The sequence below is a fragment of the Python bivittatus genome, unplaced genomic scaffold, assembly GCF_059951505.1.
Source record: "Python bivittatus isolate LINGU-HERP-01145 unplaced genomic scaffold, Pbiv_v1 ctg000020_np1212, whole genome shotgun sequence".
In the NCBI taxonomy this organism is placed as follows: Eukaryota; Metazoa; Chordata; class Lepidosauria; order Squamata; family Pythonidae; genus Python; species Python bivittatus.
Genome location: NW_028277030.1, coordinates 49,711,266 through 49,735,294, shown reverse-complemented (window position 1 = coordinate 49,735,294; position 24,029 = coordinate 49,711,266). Strand labels below are relative to the sequence as shown.

At 38.8% G+C, this 24,029-nt stretch overlaps 3 protein-coding genes and 1 long non-coding RNA gene across 4 annotated transcripts in view; 2 read left to right on the top strand and 2 right to left on the bottom strand.

Annotated features, from left to right (window-relative positions):
• Positions 1-957, bottom strand: part of ANKRD6 (ankyrin repeat domain 6) — an 87,107-nt gene extending 86,150 nt beyond the window's left edge. Inside the window, exon 1 of the mRNA XM_025174255.2 lies at positions 824-957. The gene's annotated coding sequence lies outside the window, so the exon portion shown is untranslated. The remainder of the gene's footprint in view (positions 1-823) is intronic.
• On the top strand, positions 124-15,230 carry RRAGD (Ras related GTP binding D). Its single transcript, XM_007421794.4, has 7 exons — positions 124-460; positions 5,495-5,790; positions 8,179-8,378; positions 9,670-9,784; positions 11,720-11,862; positions 13,772-13,920; positions 14,517-15,230. The coding sequence occupies exons 1-7, from the start codon at positions 280-282 to the stop codon at positions 14,666-14,668; spliced, it is 1,236 nt and encodes a 411-aa protein (XP_007421856.1). The 5' UTR covers positions 124-279; the 3' UTR covers positions 14,669-15,230.
• An 849-nt stretch (positions 15,231-16,079) lies between these two features.
• On the bottom strand, positions 16,080-20,326 carry LOC148217057 (uncharacterized). Its single transcript, XR_015795768.1, has 3 exons — positions 19,894-20,326; positions 18,252-18,343; positions 16,080-16,554 (listed from the first exon to the last, which is right to left on the bottom strand). It is a non-coding gene; the product is annotated as an uncharacterized LOC148217057 (long non-coding RNA).
• UBE2J1 (ubiquitin conjugating enzyme E2 J1) overlaps positions 19,690-24,029 on the top strand; it is a 26,282-nt gene continuing 21,942 nt past the window's right edge. Inside the window, exon 1 of the mRNA XM_007421793.4 lies at positions 19,690-19,981. Within this exon, the coding sequence (XP_007421855.1) occupies positions 19,951-19,981 (31 nt within the window). The 5' untranslated portion in view covers positions 19,690-19,950. The remainder of the gene's footprint in view (positions 19,982-24,029) is intronic.

Genomic DNA, 24,029 nt, shown 5'->3' with positions numbered 1-24,029 from the left:
GAGGGTTCTCACTTCTGTGCGCCTAACTATTATGTTACTCCATGAGTGACTGTGTATATGCGTGTGTGTGTGCCTGTCAGGTGACTTGGGTCACGCAGTTTCTCTCCTCTGGGAGGGACTGTAGGGCCTTGGCTGACTTTCCTTTGACAACTGCGACGAGGAGGAAGAAAAAGAGAAGGAAGGAAACAATTTAGGCTCGAGTGCCCGAGAGGCAACCTGGAGAGACGACACCGCGGGAAGACCGGTGCTTGGCAAGGGCGAAACCGGGGCGGGATCAGGATGAGCCAGGTGCCAGGGAAGTTGAAGGAGCAGGAGGACGACGAAGGAGCGGAGGAAGAGGAGGAGGAAGAAGAGGAGGAAGAGGAGGAAGAAGAGGACGAGATTGTTGGGCTAGCAGATTACGGGGATGGGAGTGAGTCTTTCTCGGATGGCGACCACGAGAAAAGCGGGGACGGGGCGTGTAAGTAGCTCCTGCGACTGCAACGGAGGGAAGGCGAGGGAAGAGCAAGCAGCCTGTCCTTACGACTTCGCTGCCAGGCCCTTTGTTTGGGGCGGAGTGAGCAGGAAAGAGGGGGAGGGGGGAGGGCAGAAGCCCAGGCGTCCGCACGCGGGAGGTGCGCCCATCTGAGAGCGCGCCCCAGAGAGGAGGGAGGGGCTGCGGGGATCGAGTGAGGTTGGGGGCGGCTTGAAGTTAAAGTTGGGATCTCCCCCATCTTCGAAAAGCTTGGTTCCGTGGTGGGTGGGAACTGCACCCTGAAATTTGCCCCTTCTGTTTGACACACGTTTACCCATGGTTAACTGAATCATGGTTGGGTCAGCTTACCCAATTGTCTGCGTTCTCGGCATATTGAGCAATAAATTAGCCACACGGGTTTGGATCTCGCAGCAGGTTAAGCTAACTTGCTCCTTGCAGTTCGGTGTGCCATGTGAATGCAGCCTTTCTCTAGGGCAGGAGGGACCAAGGGAGGATCGGCTGGCTTGAGGTGAGAGCAAAGATGGTTGCCTTCCATCCCGCCACAGATTCCAGTGTTCAAGAGTCATTAAAGGCTAACCCTTAAATCTTATTTCAACACAGGCAATGAGATAATGTTTTTTTAAAAACCTGAGGCCAAACAGCTAACTTAGGGGGTGCAAGATACTATTTTTTAAAATTAAACTTATATCCAGCTTTCATTCAGGAACACCCTCTGCCTAGTCTTCGCTACAGCTCTGTAAGGTTGTCAGAGCCTTAGATGCAGCCCTGTCCTCTTATAGCAAGGATGCACAAAAATGCTACGGCCTTTTTTATAGTACTCAGAATGGGTAAGGCCAAAGACTGAGGCCCTTTTTTGCAAGTTGGAAGTGAGTGTGGCTTCACAGAAAAAGAAGTGCCATAGCCTTTGGGATTTTCAAGGACCTGAGACTCTCTGCCAACACAGGCCTTGGCTTCACCCTTGTTTAAGGGAAGGTAAGCACCCTTGGCAGGAGACTCATTCTACCTAATAGTAGAACCTTTCTTATATCTAACACGGTTTAAAGGAAATGAGAAGTGAAAAGGAAATGTCTCTTTTTCACCTGTGTTCTTGGACAGAACAAGAACAAGCTCAGTCTTTCCATCTCTGCTCCTTAGAAATATTTCCCACAACTCGAGCTTCTCCTTTTCTTTCCTGTTACTGCTGTGGAAGGGATAGGAGATAAAAACACAATTACCCCTAGTTGGGGATTTTAAGAAGAAATGGAAAAGGAAGTTGCTTCCGGGCCATTCAGTCACTTGGCCCTCTTTCTTGAGCTTTGCTGGCCCCACTTTATTGTTTTTGCTGCGGCTACCAAATCTGGGCTGCAGAAATCCAAAGGTTTTTTCCTCCCATCTAATGGTTTTCCATTAGTAATTCTGCTTCTTAATAGGGATCCTACCATTTTTCTCATGGCCACCCTTTGTGTTTTATACATTCTGTGCCTGCATTTGTAGGTGTACAAAAAAGTGGCAACACTGGTGGAGAAAGGAAAGTTAGGAGGAGGAGCAGAGCTTTGGGAGCAAGGAAACTGGGCTTTGAGGATAGGGAAACAGTTGAGTGAGAATGCTGTAAAACAAAATTTAAATGTGTGCATGAGCAAAGACAAAACTTAGTACAAAATGAGGGAAGAACGTGTAAACTTGGAATAAATGAAAAGCCTGAAGATAGAGGGCATTTAGGAGTAGGCTGGTACAGGTATTTGAGAGTTGGTGGGAAATTTAATAACTGAATGGAGTTGGTGTTTGGGGTAGCTTATAGTTGGCCTTTACTATGAGAACATAACGATGCTAAGACTAAGATGAGTTGGACAACAGGCAAGATTTCCCTAGAGTCAGCTAGCAGTATATGAGTGTGCTGGATTGAAACATATTTGTGTCATGCATTGTGGTGATTTACAGAGAAATCTGACCTGACCTCTTGGGATGTGTTCTAAATTTTTGATGGGCCCCGATATTGGAATTGGAATTTTTAGCAAGTAAGCTTTTTACTCCTATTTTTTGCTGCATATCAGAGCAGAGGCAGTTTGCAAACATTAATAAGCTAAGTTTTGCAAAAAATCTCAGAATTTTAGTTAATGCTATGGATGAAACACTAAGGCTAGAGGCTGAGAATGTGTGCATTTGCCCCTAATGAAAGAGCTGAACTGGGATTTGGGAATTTTCCTGATGTTCAGCTCAAACTCTTCGATACAATTATTGCAACAGGTGTAAAAGTAGTTAATGGTGGATGGGTGTAAAATAATAAAAATAAATACAATAATTCTTGTTCTCTGTATTTTATAAGTAGGCACAAAAAGCACACAGTTGCACAAGATCTAAGTTTAAATAGTGGTCTACTGGATGTTTCACACACAGCACAAATGCCCCAAATCCCCAAGATGAGCTTCAAATAGCCTTTTACATTTCTGCACTGTACTGTACGTTCATATACATATGCATCTTACAGTTAAAAGGGGGTATTTAGACATGACCCCATCCTTTGTTTAAAAAGGAAAGTTAAAACACGTGTGCTCCCAAAATGCATATAAAGTAAAGATGAATATAGTACTGTAGGCAGCTAACTTTCTGAAAGGTCAGATCTATCACAGAGATTACACAGCTCTAGGTTTTCTGTGTCCAACTGCTTTGAGAGCATTGATTGAGGATCTGAGGAGGGAACAAATAGATCTCAAGTATTGTCAGTTGTGTTTTGTGGGAAAGAAGAAGAGAAGGGGGAGGGAAGAGGGAAAGAAATGTGCATGTGACTGAACAATAGTGTGTAGTCCTAGCATTAGGAGAATATGGAATTCACAGATTGGTGGTCATTCAGCTTATTATGTAGAGCCTTTTTTGGTGTCAAATACTGTAAGGAAGAACTGGGTCTAGATAAGGAGTGGGAGTGGGATGAATGTTAATGAGAAACTAAAGCAAAGAGTAGGTAACTATGAACATTGAGGGGAAAATAAGTTATAGGTGGAGGTTGGGTTCAACCTTTATTTTAAGAGGAGAAAAAGAAACCTTAGTTAAGAGGTTGAGATCTTAAATACAACTTGAAGAAAAATATTTAAGCAATCTTTTAAGATTGCATTGTGGTGGAGGTATTCAGTATGCAAGCAGAGTGTATGTATCATAATGATAGGAAGTTTTAAGGAAGGCTGATTTCAGATCCATAAAAGGCAAGAGCCATAAAAGGCTGGAGTTCAGAGTGCCTTTGCAGCTGTGAATGTCAGTCTCCGTATTGCAGGCTGTACTCCAGCCAGTTGTCCTTTTGGTTAGGTTTTTTTGTTTTTCTTTTAATAAAATTGGTGCATTGAAGTGATGGCATTAAAAATATGTGTATATATACTTCTACAGAGAAAAACACTTTTTTTTCTAATGGTTCAGCAGAGTTAAACTTTTGGCTTAAACAGAAAATGTTTTTTACAGGAAACATGGACTATTTTCGTTTTAGACTATACTCTCTTTGCCTTTACTGAGAATAGACAGATTGCTTCAGATGTTAGGTTTCTTGGAGCGTAGCCCTAAATAATGCAGATTGTGTTTTCTGATATGAATACATAAAAAGGCTTTTTTCTCTTTGCTTCAAAGAGGCTGTATTGAGTTAACGTTGTTGACATGCAGTAGATACAGAAAAAGAGCTTTTAATAACAGTGTTTTGAGGAGCACTTGCTCCTCTTAGAACATAACAAATATTTCCAGTGTACATGCCATAGAAATGGGTATACTTTTCCAGGTTCTTCATCAGATTACTTCCCGTGATTCAGTTAACATACGTGTTATCTCAAGTTTCAGAGCTCTTCTCTGAACTGTTTTGCCTAGACAGAAATTATGTTTCTGAGCTCCATTCCACAAATAGTGGATGGGGATAATGGAGAGGTCTTGAATCGGCCTTGTGAAAAAGGAATAATTATCCAATGTATATCAGCTAAGCGTTGTTTCAGACATGCTAACTAATTCTGGGCATACAGAGGATAGCAAGGGAATCCAAGCCTAGCATTTGTTCCTGATCCTCAGCTTGAAACATGGTCTAAGAGATTAGCTATGCTACATGCAGACAAATACATTGGGAAAATAGTTATGAGAATAAATTCAGGATCAGAGAATATCTCTCATTACTCTAGCTTTCCTAAATGGAAGCAAATAGCAGCCATTGACCTATCCAAAGTTCTACAAAGATCTATAACCTTAATTTCCTTCAGCCTGTAATGGAAACGTGCATGCTGAGTAGGAAATACTATACTTTAGAAGAGTAAGGATTTTCCTTTCATCTGGATTGGATCTATATTGTCCATTTGGTGAATGGAAGGGGTCCTTTTGCCCACATTTCACTTCAGTGGTATATCTGAATTTGGAAGGGTTGGGCAGGCAATCTTCACAACAACCCTCCCCTCCCCCAACTCTCCAAAAGAGCTTTCAGACCTATGGAGTAAACCTAAAAGGATAGTTAGTTTTTGAGTTATAGAGAGGATTGAAAAAATCGACAGTAAATATAATGCCACCAGTCTTTGCCATTTTTAATATTTTCTATTTTATTCACTGCATCTGTTGCACTGTACTGTAATAATTATAGCATCCAATCAGAATCAAAATAGCCTTACAATTATGAAAAAAGCCTTTTTGCTTTAAAATCTTAGCTCATCTAATTAGCTACAACTTTAATTCATCTAATGATTAAAGTTTACAGCTCTGTGAGATGGGAACATGGTAAGGCGTATGCAATATGGAATTCTGATTAATATCATCTGCATTTATTTCCACACTTTGTGGCTTATTTTGCAAGAGATGTGAGTTTTTCAGACTAGTAGGTAAAGATAAAAAAATAGCTGGAAGTATACTATTTAAAGATAATTATCAGTCATTTCAAAGTTAATTCAGCTGCTCTTTGGTACCAGAAAAGAAAGAATCCTTAGATTGCAAAGAAGAGTTAAAATAATAAATTGAAATTACATTCGGATTTGGATGCAAGATAAACATAGTTTTGTACACTAAAAAACTAAACTAAAAAAATCTGGTTTTATTCAGTTCTAGATTTCAGTGATCCTTTTAGTACTGAAGTTAAGCCAAGAATCCTGCTCATGGGACTGAGAAGAAGTGGGAAGTCTTCCATTCAGAAAGTTGTTTTTCATAAAATGTCACCAAATGAAACTCTTTTCTTGGAGAGCACTAACAAGATCTGTCGAGAAGATGTTTCCAACAGCTCCTTTGTTAACTTTCAGATATGGGACTTTCCCGGACAGATTGATTTTTTTGATCCTACTTTTGACTATGAAATGATTTTCCGTGGCACTGGAGCACTGATATTTGTGATTGATTCTCAGGTAAGAAGAAGATGATGATGTTAAACCAATTTGACTTTTTTAATCATACTCAAACCTTGAATTTGCACAAATGAACACTACTTGACTGTAGATGAGTGGAATAGATGATGAAAATTAAGGAGAATGTGACTAACTCTCTAGAGAATTGCAAGTAACAGGACTTCTTTTTCCATGTCTTGGATTCCCACTGCAGAACATCCCACCTTTTTTAACCCTTTTCCTAAGTATTGTTGGAACTGTGAAATGCAGTGTGAGATCTGCAAATGGTACAATTTGATAGAAATCAGAATTCTACACCCTTGGATGAGGAAAAAGCCTTCTGCCATAAAAGGGCCCCTTTGGATTCTGTTGTACAGTACGTTTTTATTTAGATACTACAAATACCTTCAATCGCTTGCACTTCTGCTTCCATATATGTAACCCATCAGAGTAATCTAAAGTTACACATTTCCTGCAATCATAGAAATGGTTATAAGAATTGAAACTAAGATGGAGAATTGTTTTTAATTTTTTGAAGAGCAAGGTAAACATAATCCTTTCACGTGTTCCAGCTGTTAATGTAATGTGAAGTTAGGTCCAGTGATGTAAACTCTGATGAAACTGGTATTCAGAACATTTTTAAAGTTACTGGTAAGAGTTGCCTGTTCAGCTCCTTTTCTTTAAATGTGTCCTAAAAGTGCCAGGAAACATCATAAGCTTACATTGTTGACCACAGCAAAAGCAGGATGATATTGATATCACATTAATTGCATTACAGTTTTGTTCTTCTGTCCATCCAAGAAACTCAGGGTGGCATGTCGTATCTCTCCTTTTTATCCTCACAACCACTCTATAAGACAATTTATGCTGAGACACAACCCATTGCCTAAGATCACCTAGTGAATTTTTATCTTATTGGGGAATTGAACCTGGTTCTCTACTTTGTTAAATATTTCATAAGATTAAAAAAAAGTTGAACTTTTACTCCCTTAACACAAAATTATCTTTAGTTCTGTATTCCAGCTTTAGCTTTTTCTGCAACGATCAAGCCAGAGTTTCTTGTTTGAACGTGGAATTGAACCATTGACACATATATTTAGATTTGCTTAGCTTAGGGGCAAGCAACTTTTCCAGGTAGGGGCCATAACTCAGGTTTTTAACCAGCATGAGATAATTTTTTTAGCAATTTTATTGTTTGAGGTTCATTGAAGGATAATAGAGATGGCATTTTACCTCTCAGAAATGTGGCATATCTGTTTCTACCCTTATTTTGGCATTTTTTGCACCAAATATCATTGTATGGGAAATTGACCAATTTGTTGCTGAATTTAAGCAGTGCGATCTTTGAGGGTCTAAATGAAATACAGCCTAAGAGCTGCAGGTTGCCTATATGTGGTTTAGTTGCTGCAACTTGCAGGAGTCAAGTGAGAGTGGCTGGAGCACTGTGTATACATAGTACCAATGCTTGATAAGCCAGAAGTCTTGATAGTCCTCCCCACATGCAAATGTGGAAGGTATAAAAAAATAGCCATAGGAAGAGGATAACACCATTTATTTATTTATTTATTTATTTATTTATTTATTTATTTATTTATATTTCAAATTTGTCATCTCACTGTGGGGTGACTCTGGGCAGTTTACAGTAAAAATAGAATAAATATTGATTAAAATAGATAAATATTAATTAAATAATTACAATATGTTCAAAACACCATTCAGTTGAAACCACTGTAAGCATGGCAGAAGTAGCCTGTTTTTTAATACGTATTACATATAATGCACAATTATGGTTTATGATTATACTAGTGCGGTATAGTGCTTAAGGTCATCCAGATTCAGATCCACTCTCAGCTCCCGGTGTGACTGTGGGTCAGTCATTCCCTCTTTGCCCAACTTACAGGTTATTTTTGTAGGGAAAAATTAGAGAAAGGAGTGCTAAGTACGCTACCTTGAGCACTTTGAGGAAAGGTGTCATATAAGCGTAACAAACATAAAATATATAACGAGGAACTAACTTGTGTTAAGGAACTGCTTAAATAGGCAGAACGAAGGAGGTTAAGGCTTTTGGTGATTACTAACGATGATGTGTCTGTATTGTCTCCAATGTCAGATGCAAGGTGTATCAGCAGTAGCTGCTAGGGAATAACAGCATGAGTGTTGGCCATTGTGGGAATAGAACATTGGATTAGGTAGTCGTAAGAATATCAGCTCATATTCTTTAAATAGGGACAGAGTTAATGATTAATAACTTGTTGAAATACTCCTCTCTTTTTGTTTTTGTTTTGTTTTTGTTTTTTTGTTAATGAAGTACTATTTTAATGGAATGGAAGTTTCACATAATACTTTTTGAATAAAAAGAATTCAGGCTGAAATTTTAAGTCACATGTTTTATCCAATTCTTTTTTTTAGGATGACTATATGGAAGCATTAGCTAGATTGCATCTTACTGTGACAAGAGCATATAAAGTAAATCCAGATATAAACTTTGAAATATTTATTCACAAAGTTGATGGATTATCTGATGATCACAAAATTGAAACACAAAGAGACATTCATCAGCGGGCAAATGATGATCTTGCAGATGCTGGATTAGAAAAAATCCACTTGAGGTGAGAAAAACACTGCAATGACTGGAGTTTGCTGGGGAGAAAAAGGAAAGCTATGTGTAACATTAAAAGAAACATGGTAATGTCAAACTTAGGCAAAGTCTTAGTAAGCTTAGAGCCATGGTTTATCTATGTGAAAGATCAAGTGAATTTGAAATGCTGTTTTTTATTAGTTTTAGTTACAGTATTTAATTACCAAATGTGCTTGCTGGTGTTAGCCATACTTAAAACAATAGTTTTTTTTTAATTGACAGAGGCAAGTATTCCAGTCATTCCCAGTCAGTATGACTCAGAGTAGTATACTTCTAGAGGGCACCACTTTGGGGAGGAAGACTGTGGTAAAGTGATGCATTTTACTAATATCAAAGTTGTTGATGTTCCTGACTTGGAGAAAACTATATTGAGAATACACTTTTGCTGTTTTTTGTAGTGACATGCTGTTTTTTGTAGTGACATAATTCACTACATTGAAAATAATTCAATGATACAATAGAACATTTTAATTGACTTTGTGTGATAATGAACTTTACAGATAGTCTTCAGGTATCAACCGTGCGTTCAGCAACCATTCAAAGTTATGATGACACTGAACGAGGAGACTTAAGACCGGTCCTCGAAGTTGCGGCCATTGCAGCATCCCTGCAGTCACTTGATTGCGATTCGGGTACTTAGCAACTAGCTCACAATTACAACAGTTGCAGTGTCCTGCGGTCACGTGATCGCCATTTGTGATTTTCATTGCTGCCTTCCAACAAGTGAAGTCAATGGGGAAGCCGGGAGGAGGTCGCAAATGGCCATCACGTAACATCGTGCTTAACGACCACACAGGATTCACTTAACGACTGTGACTGGAACTGCCAGAACTGCCATTGTAAGTCAGCGTAATCACATAACATCATACTTTACAACTGTGTCGCTTAGCGATGGAATTGCAGGTCCCAGTTACTGGCATTAACTGAAGACTAACTATATTTCATTAAAGTCACTTCACAAGATGCTATAAACCCAGTTAGGAAGAATATGAATCTTGTTACCATTAACCCACCATCTGTTGAAAATAAATTCCTTGAAAATTGTGAGATCAAGTCACAATTTAGATTTTTTTTAAATCTAGTGCTCTTCTTTTTTTGCCATTCATTCAGTTTCTACTGTGCTTCCCAGCAATATATTCAGTGTTGCTTACAAAACAAAACAGAATATTATGTTATTTTTTCAGCATTTTTTATCTTTTTAACTAAGCTCTTCACAATTGTTTACTTCAAATTATTATATTGATTTTTTTTTCTTTTTCCAGCTTTTATTTGACAAGTATATATGACCATTCTATATTTGAAGCATTCAGCAAAGTGGTTCAGAAATTAATTCCACAGCTTCCAACTTTGGAAAACTTGCTTAACATTTTTATCTCGGTAAATACCTTTGTATGTGCATGTACTTCCTATATCTTGCATGTTTATTGCAAAAGCACATTTTAATTTTTTAAAGTTTTGAAAAATATTGCTATTATTTTATTATGAGATTCTGTATTAAACACTAAAAGTGCTGTGCAGTCTAACATTTATTACTTTACCAAATGTGCAGTGTTTATAAAATAATAATAGCTTAGAACTTGGAATCCAAAGACCACTTATGATCCACCAGTTCCTGCCTTGAGTGAATGGTGGATTTATTTATATATTTATTCATGCAATTTATATTGCTGCCCATCTCACCAACATGACTCTAGGTGGTATGCAAGCTTAAAACCAAAGCAATAATGCACTTTATTAAACAAAATGCAAAAAAAGATAATGAACCACATGCCACTACAGTTACTGAAACAATAAACAACTAGCCAGTGGGGCTCACTTAACCTCCCAGATCAAATACTTATGGGGACATTCAGATCTTTAACATCTGGATCTGTGTGGGAATGCTGTTCCACCAAGCAAGTGAGGTATGACTCCTAGCTCCCACAAGATGACATTTTTTAATAGATGGGACCTAGAGCACATAGACTCTGCCAATTCTGGTGATGTGGGAAGAGACAACTGGAGATGGCAGTCATGCAAATAACTGCCATATAGTTGATAACCACACCTCAAATTACACCCAGAAGCCAGCTGGGAGCCAGTGCAGCTTTTGGAGCAGAGGTGTTTTGTGGGTGTATCATGGAATGCCTCAGACTGCCTGCACTGCTGCATCCTGGACTAGCTGCAGCTAATGAATGCTCTTCAAGGGCAACCCCATGTAGAGTATATAGCAGTAATCCAAAGGGAAGTGACTAAGACATTTATCACCATGACCAAGGCCTCTGAATCCAGAAACAGGCACAGTTGGTGCACAAGGCAGACCTGTGCAAAGGTCCTGTTAGCCATGACTGCTACCTGCTTGTTGAGCAGGAGCTGCAAGTTCAGGAGGATTCCCAAATTGCACACCTGTTCTGTCTGGGGGATTACAACCCCTTTCAGAAATAGGGATGGAAAATCTCCAGATCTAGAAGGATCTCAAAACCCACAACCACTTAGTCTTGCCAGGGTTCAGCTGAAGCCTATTCTTTCCCTCTTCCAGACCCCCACAGCTTTCAGACATCAACAAAGAATTGCATCACTTGGTTGGCCTGTGGCAGAGATGAATAATTGGGATACATAGACCACAGAGATGTGCTGGCAGACAACCTCCCCCAGCAGCTTCATGTAGATTCAAAATAGAAGTGGTGAGAGAGTAAAGGCCAGAGGAACCCCACAAAGCAGGGTCCTTGGGTCCAATCTTTCCCACCTGCCAACACTAACTCAAGAAAGGAGGAGAATCCCCTGAGCCAGTCCAGAAGGATACCAGGATCAGTGGTATCCAAGGTTGCCAAAAAGGCCAGGATGGATGAGTACTCCCATCTTGATCCCACCAAAGGTCATGAAGAAGAGCAACTAGTGCCATCTCAGCATTATAACCGAGTATGAATCCTGACTGAAAGCAGTCCAGATAATCCTAGAGTTCTAGGAAAGTTATCTCTATTGTGCAATGTTTTATGATGATGATGTTGGTTGGTCACATAGCCATGTTTAGACTGGATTTGGCATTTTTATCCACCTATTAAGTCCTTCCCAGGAGGGAAGGCAGATGTTGTTTCATGGTGTTCAAGATATTGTTGCAGGATATAAGCTGTTCCTATTATTATTATTATTATTATTATTATTATTATTATTATTATTAAATTTATATGCTGCCTGACTCCCAGTGACTTTGGGAAGCTATATTATACTGTATTATGTATAGTGTGTGTGTAATATGTATATTATGTATTATATATTATTTCATTATTGTATAAATATTAGGTTCCTTGTAACAAAATCCATGTTCCCTTGTAGAATTCTGGAATTGAGAAAGCATTTCTCTTTGATGTAGTAAGTAAAATTTATATTGCAACTGATAGTACCCCAGTGGACATGCAAACTTATGAGCTCAGCTGTGATATGATAGATGTTGTCATTGACATTTCCTGCATCTATGGGTAAGTTTGTAAGAGTATTTTTGCTATCCTTTGTGCTTGTTTGCAGCTAATGTATAATCATCACATGACAGTTTATTTGTAATGAAAAACCTAATATTTGCATATACAATGATATGCTATAAATTTGCTCTTCTCAAAGCTTGGAAAAACAGTAGTTCAAATTATCTTGAAAATATCAATGAGAATCAAGTCATGCTGCATGCAGTTTTTATACGCATACATACATGTACACACAGATACACAAACATATAAGGATCAGAGTGGTGCTGCAATTTTGAAGTGCACTGACTGGAATGGAAAAAGTTGAGGTGAAAGGGAGAAAAATGAATAAAGAAGAGGATATGAAAATAAGGCTAGTTTATTACCCAATAATTTATCCTTAAAATGGGAAAGTTGTTTTAGATAGGATGAGAATTTGGTAATGAAGCAGGGGGGAGGTTGCTAAATTTCTAATCTTTTTTTAAGAGAGACTTTTTGTCTCTCCTTTGTGGAGGACAGGATGATTTTCCTTTTGGGTAGATATGATATTTGACTTTTTACATAGAGGTTAAATATAAAGTATTGTGCTTTATTTGGTTATAAAAGAAAATGGGGAACAATGTTGTGAAGTCATGTTTTCAGAAAAACTCTTTGTAGTTAATAGATTATTTGATGTTAAAAAGGAACTTGTAGAAAAATAATTAAATTGTAGCTGTCTATTGGTAGCAGAGAGAGGCTATTTTGCTTTTTGTTATTACTTTTTACTTCTCAGCGCATCCCTGAAATATATGAAACTGATTTGGGTGGCTAAATCCTGTGGGGTCTAACAGATATATAATTTGGTGATATGATTAAAATCATCTTGTGATCTCTTTGGCCAGGAGGATCTATAACCAGTTACAAATCTATAACAAATCTATAAATCAGTTACCCCTGATAACTTCACACTTATTTTGCAGTAGTGCATTCTGTTTGTGGTTTCCTTTACGCATAGTTCAGAAGCTGCAGGGGTACACAGTGGAACAGTGAGAGTAGAACACCTAATGAAGCAATTTGACTGGTTGCCAATTAGCTACTCAACCAAATTCAAGATTTTTTGTTTTTTGGAATATGACATTTAAATGATTTGAGATCAGGATAACCTGTCATCTTTTTACCAGTATAGAAAATCTGTACATGCAGATTAGCATTTGTGGTTTGTTGCAAGTAAGTTATCTCTGCAATAGAGTCCATTTTCTCTGCAGTATTTGGAAAGTCCCACTCTTATGATTTTAAGGCACCTGTTGAACATCCATCTCTTCATCCAACACATTTCTGTTTGCACCTTTCTTTGTTTTTTCCCCAACTTTTAAAAATGTATTTAATATATGTTATGTTTTAATTGTATCCAAACTGTTACCATAAATAGATGAGATGAGAACTGTTCCCATATTTTTATTATTATTACAGATTAATTATAATGTTTTCTTATACTATTTTGTATTCTGTGTTGTTTTTTTCACTTCTTAGTTTATAGTCTTAGTATTAATACTAAGAATTTTTATATGTGGATCTTAAAATTTTAACATAGCACTATGTTAGTAATGCTTTTATGTATCATTTACATCTCACAGGTTCCATTGTTATTACTGAAATGGCTGTAATTCTTATTAATGTTATACTAGTCTATAACTTATTAATGATAAACTGATCTATAACTGTAATAAGATTTATGTTTAATACAAATCCTTTTAATTTGCTGTAGTTATCTTCATTGCTACTATCACATCTGTTTTATAATGCAGTAGATCATATTTAGACACACTCTAAGCATACAGTCTGTAATTTGTCTTTAAATAATATTAAAAAAAGAATGCAGCTTCTAGACTGAAGTAAATTAATGCTGTGTTTTCCCCACTCTCTTCTTTCACCTTAATCCATTGCTATTAAGGCTCAAACAAGATGGTGCTGGAACACCTTATGATAAAGAATCAACAGCAATAATAAAATTGAACAATACAACAGTCCTTTACCTAAAGGAAGTGACAAAGTTCCTTGCACTAGTCTGCTTTGTCAGAGAAGAAAGCTTTGAGAGAAAAGGTACTCAACTTCTTTGCCTAAACCTACCTACTATCTTGTTTTCCTTTGTAAGAAAATATTTCTCTGTCTTGATAATACAGTCTAACACAGTGTTTCTCAAACTTGGCAACTTTAAGATGTGTGGACTTCAACTCCCAGAATTCCCCAGCCAGCATGCTTCCAGCTAGCATTCCACCAAAATAGAAATAGCAAAAAATGTGTAACTGTTTAGCCAATGAAAGCATTGAGACATGTTTTCCACTTGAACATCTGATACTTAAATGTTTACAATGAAAACCTTTTGAGATACTATGGGTAATGGGGTGATGCATGGAATGAATTTCAGCATTCTATGTCAGAATGATGGTTGCCCCATCGTCCAAGCTAAAAGGGACACCCGAACAAGACCATCTTCAAACCCTTAGGAAACACGAGAAGGGTAAGAAGAGCCAGACATACGTCTGTGAAGAGAGTATCCCAAAGTCTGGGGATTGCCACTGAAAAGGCTGCCACCTGGCCCCACACCCCATAAAACTTTGGTAGAGGTGGGATATTCAACAGGCCCCTTGGTTTTCAGACTAGATAAACAGATTCACATTTGTTTTCTTTTTCTTTAGGACTAATAGACTACAACTTCCACTGCTTCCGCAAAGCCATACATGAAGTGTTTGAAGTGAGAATGAAAGTAGTCAAAGCACAAAAGCATCAGAACCAAGTACAGAAGAACAAGAGGGCCACGCTTAATGGTACACCTAGAATGCCACTGTAATTGAACTGCTTACCACACTGGTAACATCTAAGGCTTATTATTTGGTGTAGTGCCACCAAATTTGAGAACCAGCACATGAATGGGACTGGTATATTCTTCACTTGGAATTTTCCACACTAGCCACTCTTCAAAACACTGTACATATTAAAAACAGAACTGTTTTGCACTTTTGCCAGGTTTCATGGTGAAAATGAACTTTTGATAAACAAAATATTACTTTTTATGTATGGTCTTGAGTAGAATATATATCATAGTACATCTACATGCTGCAGACAAATAAACAATCAAGAAAACATGGTAAGATTACTTTTTTTACAAGTCTGTGAATATTTTCCATCTTGTAAACTGGAATTTAAAAGTATAGTACAATAGCAATAAAAATATTTATTAGTTGTCCTTACTGGTACACTAAAAGTTTTGTTTTAAAAAAGTATTTGAAATTGAATATCTCCCCAGTCATTCCATACATTCTGAAAAATCATCTTACTCTTTATATTACCTCTACATAAAAGTACCTTTCTATAAAGAGACTTATTTTGAAATGGATGCATGCTGTGTCTGGTTTGTTTATTTTAACATTTGAGAATGACATACAGTGGTACCTCGGGTCACGAACGCTTCTGTTCACGACCAATTCGGGTCATGAACAACTCCGTTCGCAAAATTTTGCCTCCGTTCGCGAATGCCGGATTGGGTGACAAACAGGATCCGCGGCCATTTTCCCTCCCATGACACGTGGTCATGGCTTCCTGTAGGGAGGGGGACTCTCCCTCCAAGCAATAACCGCCTCCCCACCCGCCTTCCTGTCCTCCACGCCAGAAGTCGCGTTGAGCAAGGTTAGCGTTCTCTCTCTTCGTACTGTATTTTGTTTCATATTTTTGCGGTTTAAAAAAATATATATATATAGTTCAGAACGGATTAACCGTAATTACATTGAACCTTATGGGGAAATTTGATTCGGGACGCGACCAAAATCGGGTCGCGACCAAATTCAGAGGGGTCAGAACAGATTAACCGTATTTACATTGAACCTTATGGGAAAATTTGATTCGGGTCGCGACCAGAGTCACGGAACGAATTAAGTTCGTGAACCCAGGTACCACTGTAGTGGAAAAGAACACCCTGATTTAACAAAAATGGGAATTGCAATAATTGTGTGCAGAAAGGGTAGAGCACAAATGCATAATCTTTTATTATAGATAACTCAGAAGAGAAATCCCCAGTCACTTTTAAGTCAGAGGCTAAGTGGCATTGTTTACTGGTGAGAGTTCTGTAACGTGTATCAGCAGCCAGGAGTTGTGGAGGGATCCTGCCTTTAATTGCAAGTTCAGTTTTCTAGAAAACTCCATTTCAGTATTTTGTAGAAGTACTAACTGGTAGTAACCAGCACTGAAAGATTAGAGGGTGGATTTTCCATAAAAGTATCTTAGGTAAGACTTGGGCAACATACATTATCAGGTAATTCAAAAAGTGTATAATTTCTCAAATCATTCAGAAAGCATTTGACTTACAAAAATAATTTATTTACCTAATACATTAATTCCAGAAAATAGATGCTTGTCTGTGCTTTTGCTTTCATAACATGCCAAATTCCAAAACAGTTGACATGAATTGCCACAATTTAGGGATGTGCAAAATTCATCAGTCTTGAAACATTTCTGAGAATTCCAGAACGTTCCATTTCTCTGGACTGTTGAACTTCCTCCTAAACCATGTCATTCCAGAGATAACTTGAGTTTCCAGAACTAAATCATCCTATCCAGAAGCTGTTTGCAGTGTTCCAGATGTTGGCCAAGTTGTGGATTGGCCCAGTCAAATGTTGGATCATTTACCTGGTGCGAAGAGCCAAAATCACACACAAGTTGGGAAACTGCAACCTGTTGATTCTGTAGAGTAATAAAGAGGCAGACCCAAGTCACAAGTCGAGAGCCCCTATACATAAATAAGTATAGCCTTTATACATTTGTGAAAACAAAAACACATCATCATTAGTAAGCAATAGGCAATAAGCAGTAAATTATTCACACCCCTTGTTGGGCAGAGCCTCCCCAAGAGGTGGGCTCCTTGCTAAAATATTGCAGCCCCTTCCCTTCTATCTGTCTCTATCTGATAAGACTGGTATGTAGAACTTTCAGCTAATTTATCTCTAACAAAAAAGGAATTGGCCTTGAATCTAATGCTGCTCTGGGTCAGTTCTTCGATAACAGTAACCACATGATTGTTCCAGGAATTTGCAATGTGGGGTAAAGGGGCCTGAAGGGGAGCACCATGAACAAAAATGGACAAAACGGGGTTTCTCTGGCTCAAGCAAGCTGTACCAGCCCATCACAGAGAGGATGTTCCACGTGAAGCATCCTGGCAGGAACACGTGAAACGATGTTCAGTTTGCATGTTATTCCAAAGAATGGATTTAGAAATGTTAGAATAGTATTTGAATTGCACATGATTATGAATTGAGCCCTACATTTAATATTTAATTTTAAAATCGTTCTCTTTCATTATCGATACATTACAATCTTTGAAAGTATCCACTAGAGACAGCTAATATGGTAAAAAAGTACCTTACCAGTATAATTATTTCAGGGGACGACACAAAGTAAGATAATTGACTATTCAAGTCTCATTATATTTTGAAAATATTTTCCCCCACAATCTACAATTTTTTAAAAATTCTGATTTGTTTAACCCATTTGAGTCCTATAAAGATATTTTCCCTCCTTTAGTAGTTGTGTGCATATGTGTGTGCATGTATATCAGTGTACAGACAAAACTCATATCCATGCAAAAAAATTTTAGAGCCTCCAATTGCCTAAGAATTATACCATTCTCTCTGTTGAACAAAGCAAGTATCTCCAAATCTGCTCATCTGCAATCAGTCTTCTCAATTCAATGACAAGCAAAACACATGGCACAGAATGCATGGATATGTATCTGAAGGTCTCAGTACTACACAGATAGGGTAGGCTTTTTGGAGTGAAGAAATCACTCTGCCATTCTCTAATTCAAATTCAAATCAGCCAGGAAAAGAGTACTTGAATGCTATTTTAGGACATTCAGGCAGCATTTTAGAGACCTAAACTCCAATGATGCAAGCAGAGAACTTGGAACACAATTCCCATAACAAAGGTCAGTTCATTAGAATAGTCCAAAATTTGGGTGTGCACACCAAATGGTTTTCCTAAAACAGAATCAGGGCACTAGTGGGTATTTCAGTCACCTGAGAGTCAGGGCCAAAATTAGATGTGCAATTGCCAGAGGGGAGAGCTGTTTCTCTACTTCTAGCCCTGCCTTGCTTTATTCATACACACAAGGGAATATATAAAGGAAAACCCAACAGGGAAAAAAACCAACACAGTCCCTTTTTGTGCCCACTCTTCTCCATGTGTCCCTGGATCTATTTATATGGTTATTTGGGGAGTTTTATGGCACTTCAGTCATATGATTTCAAGTGGTGTACAGGTACATCCTCAATACCTGTAATCTACACTATTACAGCAAAATCAAGAATACAAAACAGGTATCCTAATCCATAATTCCATTTCATATTCAAACTAATAGCCCTGCTGGTCATTACAAATGCAACCTTTCACTCCACTGTCCAAGTTTCAGCAGCTTCCTAAATGTTAGGAGGGTGCCAATCTTGTATCTGATGGATGTTCCAGCAATGGGGAGCTTCTGCAAAAAAAAAAAAAAAAAAAGTCACCTCCAGGTCTCCTCCCATCACACTTCACAAAGGATGAGGGCTCTCAGCAAGCACTTGGCAGGCACACCTTGTGCCTGGAGTAAGGGAACCAGGGTCCAAGCCATGTTGGATTTTAAAGATGGTAACCAGCACCGTGAATTGTACCTGGAAACCAACTGGCAAGCAATGCAGCTCGGGTGTTATTGGTGTTATGTGGGATACCAAGATTCAGGAGGGTCACCGTCAAAAATTGTGAGTAAAACGTCTGACCAAAAGACTGTGTGACGTGCTACCTCTAAAAATAATTAAACTGCTTTTGGCTTCACAGACTGCACTAAGTAATAAATCATGGTTTACAAACTACAATTGCTGGGCTTGCCAAAACCAAACACATTATGGTTTAGCATAATGTCTGTATGCACATGGTTACTGTTTTGGTTCTGTATGAGAGAAACAACAGAAACTAAGCCAAAATACCTCATTGAGAGAGGATATTCTCCTTTCTTTAACAGTTATACGGAAACTGAGTTGAGCAGAAAGACATTAAATCCATTATTTGTAAAACTGTACAGCGGGTCTGGCGTGGAAGGCAGGAGACTTGAGTCCTAGGCTTCCCTTCGGCATGAAAGCCAGCTGGATGACTTTAGGCCAGTAACTCTCTCTCAGCCCAAACCACCTCACAGGGTTGTTGCTGGGGGGAAATAGGCAGGAGCGTTAAGCATGTTCACTGCCTTGTGTTATACATATATAGAAGGTAGGATAAATCCAAAAATCTAATAATAATAAAACTGCTCAGTGTGAAAATTAAGTGTGAAATGCTTTCTGCCCATTCTTCACACAGCAGAAGGATGTTGTCTGGGGTCCTCCTTGCCAATCTACTGCTTCCCAGGAACTGGGCTGCGGAGGTGGTGAAGCATGACGGCACAAAGGCATGACGTTAAAAAAAAAAAATCAGTTTCAAAAACAGTTCAGGTTAGGGAGATTTGCAAACCAGCTTTTTGTCTTTGAATTCTTTGAATTAAGTAGCCTGATTTTTAAGTAATTAATTAAAATTAATGTGGGTATTTATTTTGTAACTGTGGTTTTTACTTTAATTGTGAGCCGCCCAGAGTCACCCGCTGGGGGAGATGGGCAGCATACAAATTTAATTAATTAATTAATTAAATAAATAAATAAATCCATTCATTCGTGTTTACAGTACTGAATACTTCTTCCCCATCTTGCCTCGAAGCGTTCAAGGAGCAGAAATGAGTACAGACAGGCTGAGAGGGTGGCGACCCTCCTCCGGATTAATTAATGCGCAGTGCTCTTAGAGCAAAGCGGAGGGGTCTGGAGGGCTGCCGGCTGCCGTCCTTTGGAAAGGGGACCAAGAGGAAAGTCTTAGCACCAGCTCGCCCTTTCCACGACTCTGCCTGAGCTACCGCCACGTCAGGAGACCGGGAATCAGGCGAGTGGGGAGCGAGGCCGGCCGCTTCCTCCTCCCGCCCCCTGCACCGTCTCGCTTCGCCACCCCCAGCGTTGTTGTCACTGCGAAGAGCCTTACGTGGCCGGACTGCTGCGCTCCGCCCGGCGGAGGAAGGCATCCCAGGCAGGCTCCATCATGGAGGCTCGCTACAATCGCAAAAGCCCGGGTGAGTCGCTAAGGAGGGGCGATGGCGGGCAGCTAAGCCAGTAGGCGCCGGGGGACGCGGAAGTCTTTTGCGGGGTGGGAGGCTGCTGCCGGGCCGCGTGGCTGACAGCGCGGGCGGCCCCGTCACGCGAGCCTCAGGCTTTGGGGCACGGCTAGGCCGGAGCCGCCGCGGGCTCTGCCTGGCCTTTGCATCGCTCCCCGATGGTTCCCGAAGGGGGCCTCTTCTGAACCCTCAGGGGCGCTGCTCCGGCGTTTCCCCGCCAGGGCCTCTCCTCAGCCCAAGGGACGTGGCATGTATTTCTCGCGCTTCCCGCTCTGCCTCTGGGTGCCGACTTCCCAAGGGGGCAGTGGGACGAGCTGGAGGGGACTGGAGTCCCTCGGAAGAGGGGGTGGATGATGGGAGGGGAGCGGGCAGGGACTCTTGTTCTAAATCTGCAGCTAGTTTGGATCTTGTATCTAATTTCCGATATGGATGTCATTCACATGTATATAATATACACGTTACCTTTAAAGACTGGTCTTTTAAAGGTTCTTTAAGAATAAAGGCACGATTATACAATATTACACTGCCAATTCCACTGCCAAGTTAAGAGAATAGGAATTGAGTGGATGCACTTATCTTCAGTGGAGCATGTATAGTTCACTCAGTTTTCTTATAATTGGTTAGTGCAGTGCTGTCAAAAGTCAAGTGAGCAGAGATAGAACTTCATCCAGATGTAGAACTGCTGGATTATTACAGCGGTGTTTTTCATTGTTTGTTACTTTCGGAATTGCAATGTCACATCCAGGTTTTGTTCTTATTAAGTATTTTATTTCAGAGAAGTCCAATGGGTATCATCTAAGACAACAGGCATGTAATTTTAAAAATGTACATTGACTTTTACATTATCTCTCTTCTGTCTCCCTTCTTTCCTGCCCCTCTCCTGTTTATTACCCTGAACACAGAAGGGCAGATAACTACATCCAAAACTTCCAAATATTCCAACTATTCAGTTTCCCTTCCTCTCCTATAAGATGTAATATTCAATAATATTGACATAATTTCTTTGCAACAAAAACTGACATAATAGGACACATAAAAACTAGATCTGGCAGATTAAAATGGTCTGAGAGTTGTTCAGATTTTATTTGCTGGAAGAGTGACCATTGCTTTTCATACCTCTTCCTCCTCTTCAGAATAAATGTTGTCATATGACTATACAAGTATAGAAGACAAAAATGTACATTTGGAGATAGCTCATCTCTGCATTCACAGAAGAATGTTCCATCTGTTCTGAATAGAAAAATAAAAATACTCTTAACAGGAAAACAGAAAGATGTAAAGGCAAGATGCTGTTATCAGGAATAAAATTTGCCATAATTGGCACAGCCCGTTATCAATCCAACTAGAGCTACCAATGTTAAACATGCACTGTAGTATGCCTGGCTGATAATACCATCAGACATTAATTGTGCATAGGAATAACCCTGGCTAAGTGTTACACATCTAGCCAAGTTGGAAGTGTGGAATTTGGATAGGCCTCACAGTGTTATGTAATATCCATACAAGTTAAGGAAGTCTATATTCTCACAAATGTAATTTTAAAAAGGAAAGGTAACTACATTAGCCATAAAAAAAACCTTTATGTTATACATACACACAGACCAAAGCTGTTTTTAAAAAGAGCTAGATTCTAAAGAATATATATACTTCTTATTGCAGCTGCAGTGATACTGTCCAGACAAGAGTTATAGAACTGCAAGAAAATTATATTAAGAATATATAATGCAGAATTACTACTATCAGGCTTCCCTTGACTGATAAGACAAAAATATCAAGAAGAGTTTTCCAAGGAGACAAAGCTTGGATAACTAGGTTTATGAAACCATACTAACAGAATTCCAGTGACTGCTGTGTATCAAACATGCACCCTATTTATAGTGAAATTAAAGTTCAAATTTTTGCACTTCTTTCTTCTGCTTAAGTGATGCAACAGGCTGGAGACCTTTGTCTTTTGGGCTTGGTTTCCATCTGTCTTTTGTCTGAGAATGGGCGGATCTTTGCTGTAAACCACAGCAAAACACACAGTCATACCTAATATATTTTTTTAAATGGGCATTTGTTTCAGAGAGACTTTGTAACTATCCAGGAAAAAAAAGCTTAAGGTCACAGTGCACAGTTCAATGCACAACTGTGAAAAAAGGAAAATTCTATCTTAGGCATCATTAAGAAAGGGATTGAAAATGAAACCAAAAACTTTGTAATGTTCTTATTCAAATTTATGGCATTTTCATATCTAGAATTCTATGTACAGTACTGGTCACCCCATTTGTAACAGAGCTAGAAAAAGTGCAGAAGAGGACAATCAAAAAGATCCGCTCGAGCATTTTGTTTATAAGAAAAAGCTAGAACATTTGGGACTCTCTTGCTTGGAAAAAGGGGTGACTAAAGGGACATGATAGAGATGTATGAAATCATACGTGCATGGGGACAATAGACAGGGAAACATTTTTCTCCCTTTCTCGAAATCCTGATCATCCAGTGAAGTTGACTGGAAGATTTAGAACAGACAAAAGAATGCACTATTTCACACAGTGCATTATTAATTTGTGGAATTCATTGTCACAAGGTATGGTGATAGTGTAGATGGTTAAGATGATGATCTTGATGGAGACAGGGACGCTCCATTACCAAGGCAGCAAGTAGGAAAACATTGCAGAAGCCCAGATAAAGATGGAGGGTTACGAAAATGTCTTAGACAAGCACTCCTCTAATTCATGTAAATATAAAAGAGGGAGGAGGAGAAATACATTCAGACTTGCAAGATTGTGTTACTATAGCCAATCTTAATTTAAAAAAAGTAGTTTTAGACCTATGTGGCACTTGTTTCTTGGTCTGGTCTACATTGTAGGGCTAACAGATTGCTATGACTTAAGATGGTTTTAAAAAGGAATTGGATTAATTCATGGAGGACAGATCTTTTAAAACTTGAGGTTATTATCAAGTTTAGGACAGCTTGTCTCCAGATACCAGTTGTAGGGGAACAATGGTGTGAGAGAGATAGGTTTCCATCACCTGCTTGTTAGCATCTTGGAGGCATCTGATGGGTGATGTTGAGTAACAAGATGCTGGATTAAAGTGAACCTTGGCATGATACAACAGGACTATTCTTATGTTCTTATGAAGGGTTGCAGAAAATCCAGCAATTCAGGAACAAAATGCTCTTGAAAACTCTGGAACATTCTGTATGTCCATACCATGTGGAACTTCCTCCAAATCACATGTTAAGGGTGATTCAACAGTTTCTGGAAATTAATTCCCTGAGCCAGAAGCCATTGAATGTGTCCTAGACATGACATCAAACCACCTTCAGAAAAAATTCAGCATGATGTGGGGATGGGGATAGGAAAACAGAACTGTTCTTTACTGAATTTTGTACATCCCTATTTTTAGTAAATGATCTTTCCCACTTCTATATAATACTTAAGCTGACTTCAGCTGATTTAATACTTTGCTTCTTTCTAACACTATGCTTAGTCTTTGTTAAAATGAGGACTATATTTTTCTTTCCTTGGGTTGTTTGTTTTTGAAGGAATTAGTAAATTTCATTTAGCTGACCTCTATATTATGAAGGTAACTGTCTCCAGTACTTTTTTGTCATACAGCATTTTAGTGTAATGTAATGTAATTGGAACACAAGGCATAATTCTGTTAAATTTTAATATTGTGTTTTGGAGGGCAGATACAGTCACTTAATTCTTCTAAAGTTATGCATAATACCTTGCTGAATAGCTGTTGGCTTACTTAGGTATAAGTTTAGAATCAATATAGCTAAGATCCAGACAACTGTGTCATTAGTTCCATGTATCCTGGAAGCTTTGAACAGGTGTTTCTTCCTCATGCCACATTTTAACCCTCTCTTGAAATTGGGGGACTTTCACAAGCAGATTGTGTAATATCCAATCAAGTTTGCAGTTGTCACACCCAAGCTTTTGGGTGTACAAAAACAGCTCATCTTGTATAGTTACAAGGTAAAAAAACCCCTGAAATAATATGTAATGATCCATAG